This window comes from Phaethon lepturus, unplaced genomic scaffold (genome assembly GCF_000687285.1).
Source record: "Phaethon lepturus isolate BGI_N335 unplaced genomic scaffold, ASM68728v1 scaffold1278, whole genome shotgun sequence".
NCBI lineage: Eukaryota > Metazoa > Chordata > Aves > Phaethontiformes > Phaethontidae > Phaethon > Phaethon lepturus.
Genome location: NW_010555281.1, coordinates 47,365 through 51,021, shown reverse-complemented (window position 1 = coordinate 51,021; position 3,657 = coordinate 47,365). Strand labels below are relative to the sequence as shown.

Here is a 3,657-nt window from a genome sequence, read left to right as displayed (position 1 = left end):
ACCTGTCCCTGGGGAACGGGACCTGTCCCTGGGGAGCGGGACCTGACTCTGGGGAGCAGGACCTGACCCTGGGGAGCAGGATGGAGCGGAGGCAGGGCAGTCCAGGGAACAGCTCAGGCTTTTTTCCTTTGACTTCTGTATGGGGTAAGGCAGCAGGGGGGCACAGTGGCTCTAAGGTCAAGGCAGTCTCCAGAATGACTCATCTTATAGTTTCTTTTCTGTCTCCTTTTTCTATTTTTTTCGCAGAGTTAAATGTAAGGGAGTCCGACGTAAGAGTGTGTGATGAATCGTCATGTAAATACGGAGGCGTGTGCAAGGAAGAGGGCGATGGCTTGAAATGTGCGTGTCAGTTCCAGGTAAGGGCTGATCACCCTTTTGTTTGCCACTTCTGACCAAGCTTTCAGGTGTATCGAAGCATTTGTGGAATGCTGCTTCAAAAATTTCACTCATCGGCAGGCTCCTATAAACCTAGCCGTATGCTCCCTTTTTAATGGCACTGGTTGGGTCGGTACGTGACCGAACTCTACTGGGGTGTGCTCAGGGAGCAAGTGGTGAGTGTGGCGTGACGTTTGCTCCCCCCATGGTTTTGGTACGTCAGCCGGCAGCGCAGAGTGATGTGGGGAAGAACGGAGGGCCACCAACGTGCCAGGCACCCAGAGCCCCGCAGCCGGCACGAGCAGAGGTGGGGAACGCCGGTGACACCCGCTCTCTGCCTCCCCGCCTTGCCCCCTCCTGCCCCCAGACCCGAGGTGGGAGGGGAGGTGGTCCAGAGCAGGGTGGCCAAGCATCGTCATGCACACCAGATGAAGCTTTAGAAGTTGAACGCAGTACTTATTATGGATTGCTTACTCTTGTGTCAGTATTTGGAGAACTCTGCCCTGCTCCAATGCGGTACGTTAGACCCTGGAAGATCTTAAGGTATTTTGAAAATCAGATAATAACAGGATCACCAGTGATCATAAAGTTTATGAATGAAAATAATGAACTAGTCCCACTCGGGGGAAAAAAAAGTATGGAAATTTAATTTTAAAAAATCATCTGAACTTCTAAAAAGTAATAAATGGCAAGTTCAGTTTGCTTGATTGGCTTTTGAGCCTTTAGTTTACAGTTTTTATAACTATCATGGCAATCCTTTCTCCCCTCCCACCCCTCACTTTTTAGATAAAAGAGAATACTGAAGTTCGTTCTTTTTGCAATTTATAGCCAGGACAAATGTATCAAATATTATGAGACTCCCAGTAAAACTGTAAGAGGCGGCAGTGTTATCAACCAACCCTGGAGTGGGCTATCCTTCAGTGTTTTAAAAATAACGTTGTGTTCTCTTTCCAATAAATAATAAATCAAGGGGAACCAGAATGGCAACAGAGTGTGTGTGATCTTACACTGGTTTAGGATTCCAGTGTTTCGGAGCTGGCATTTGATGCGGTGTCATTCAGGTGGGTACCTATGCTGGGAGGCATCCTGCAGCTTACGTCCCGTAAGAACAATGGGACCCGACTGCCTTTTAAAGGGAGAAAAATTTCTTAGGAGAAGAGGTTTATTCATCAGCCTTGACTCTAGCTGTAACTTTCATTTGTGAAAAATAATAAAATCAAAACCCAGTAATGATTAAAAAAAAAAAGGAAAAGAAATTCAACCCTAGGCTAAGCAAAGGTTTAATTTATTTTCTGTAGGTAGTAAATTTATGACTTCCTAATATCCAGGTCTAAAAAAGGAGGACTAAAAAAGCAACTGGCCCATGTGATAAGCTGACACTTTTTCTTGAAGAACCCATTTTTAAAACCAATATTATTTTTAGGCTAATTGTACTTCTTGAAAAAATTAAACCTGTACTCAAAGGAAAGAAGAGAATGAGGAGAAGGCATTGTATTTTTTCAGACATAGCAGGTTGAATTCTTCCTGTAACTCTCGGCATTAATTATTCATCTGTAACCAGCACCACCGCAGAGGGGCACGGCTCTTCGCAGCCACCCAGGCCAAGGCTGGTGCAAACCATTCCTCAGATTCAGGGAAATGCATAGAGATTCCAGTTCCCTCAGCTCCCTTCCAGGCATCACCACTCCTTCCTCCTCCTCTTTATCTGTCACCACTCCTGACCTGGCAGCATTTCTTAACTGTTTGGTCTTTTAAAACTTTAAATATTAATGAGCCATAGTTTTTCCTCCTCAGATCCCCTTTAGAGGTGACTGGCTGCCAAATTGCAGCGTTGTCACTGAAACATCTCTAATGTCGTGGCAGCAAGAGTTCTGTGGCCCGTGACCTCTCTGAACACCTTGTAGGCTTTCTCTGTCTTGCCAAGTGGTCTAACATAAAGCAAGGCACCGAAGTTTGATTCCCCATAATCAAATTGACAAATTAGACCATAGGAGAGGTACAGAAGGATTCAGGTGTGCTCTGCTTGCAGTGACCTTACTGATATGCTGACTTTCTGCAGGCCTAGTCAGGAAAAAGGGTAACTTCCTTTTTATTATAATGGAGGTGGGGGGTAACACTTGTTCACCGATATTTTGGAAAGGTCTTTTGCTGACATTTTACAAAACCTAAATTAAAAACTGATCAGCACCTAGTGAGTGTGTTAGGGACCAGCGTGGGGAGGGGAGGTGAGAGAGAGCTGGTGCGGGGCTCTTCTTTGATCTCAATAAGAAAGGCTCGACAGCACATGGTTTAATAAGATAACTGCTTTAATAAGACAGAATAGAAAAAGGAATATAGATAGCGAGTAAACCTTACATCCTTTCAAATGCTGGGCATGCTGCAATCATGCAACGTCGGGGGGAGCCCGAATGGATTTTCCCACGGGACACTGCACTGAGCAGATCCTGTCCATGGAGAGATGCTCTCCCGTTTGGTCATTCAAGGTGTTGGAGTATTTCCTCACAAGAAGACAACTATTCCTAAAGGACGTTTGCACAAGAACTTCTGGCTGCAGTGTACCAAATGGCTGAAGTCTTACAAGACTGTAGAAAAGGACTTTTCTTATTATTCTTATTTTCTATCCTCAGGACAGAAACCTGCAACTTTAAAACATCACACAGCAACTTTAATGCATCAAGTTTTATCTGTTGGAAAGTACTGTTCCCCCCAAGAGTCTCCTGTTTAATTACTCCCTAGAAGTGACTGTTCAGTGTGAGATATGACAGGACTGACGGTAGTGGTGGGATGTCTTGAGACCTACTCACAATGGGAAAGTGTTACAAAACTGCTAGAAATAATTTTCAGAGCTGGCAGTGTGATTTATTTCTGTCCATGAATGCTTAGTTCATTTTCAGTTGGTCATCTACGGCAGGATGACAAAGGAGGAAGGAAAATTCTCTTCAAAATTATGTTTTAAAAATTGAGTATTTTGAGGTTTGTGTATGCCAAAGCATGAAGAAACTGTTGTGGCAGAGACTGTCACTTAGAATTTGGAGACGAAGCTCTTGTCCTTTGGGGGCAGTTTAGCTTAGCCAATGCTACTATTTCTGTGTGAACTCTCACTGGTTGAACTATACCAGTTTAATCACACACATTATATGGTTAAGAAATGTGGTGGCTAGTCTGTGTCTTTCTTCATTGCTTTTTGTTGTTTGAGTTTTTTAATGATGCAAAAGATGTCTGGAATTACAGTTACTATTGCAGCCCCAAACAGGGCAACGTCTCCTTTTCCAGGCAGTGAGG

General features: G+C 44.2%; 1 protein-coding gene across 1 annotated transcript in view; it reads left to right on the top strand.

The window, feature by feature from the left end:
- Positions 1–246: 246 nt before the first annotated feature.
- TMEFF1 (transmembrane protein with EGF-like and two follistatin-like domains 1) overlaps positions 247–3,657 on the top strand; it is a gene marked incomplete at its 5' end in the record, with an annotated part of 50,425 nt that continues 47,014 nt past the window's right edge. Inside the window, one exon of the mRNA XM_010292093.1 lies at positions 247–356. Coding sequence (XP_010290395.1) covers positions 247–356 — 110 coding nt within the window. The remainder of the gene's footprint in view (positions 357–3,657) is intronic.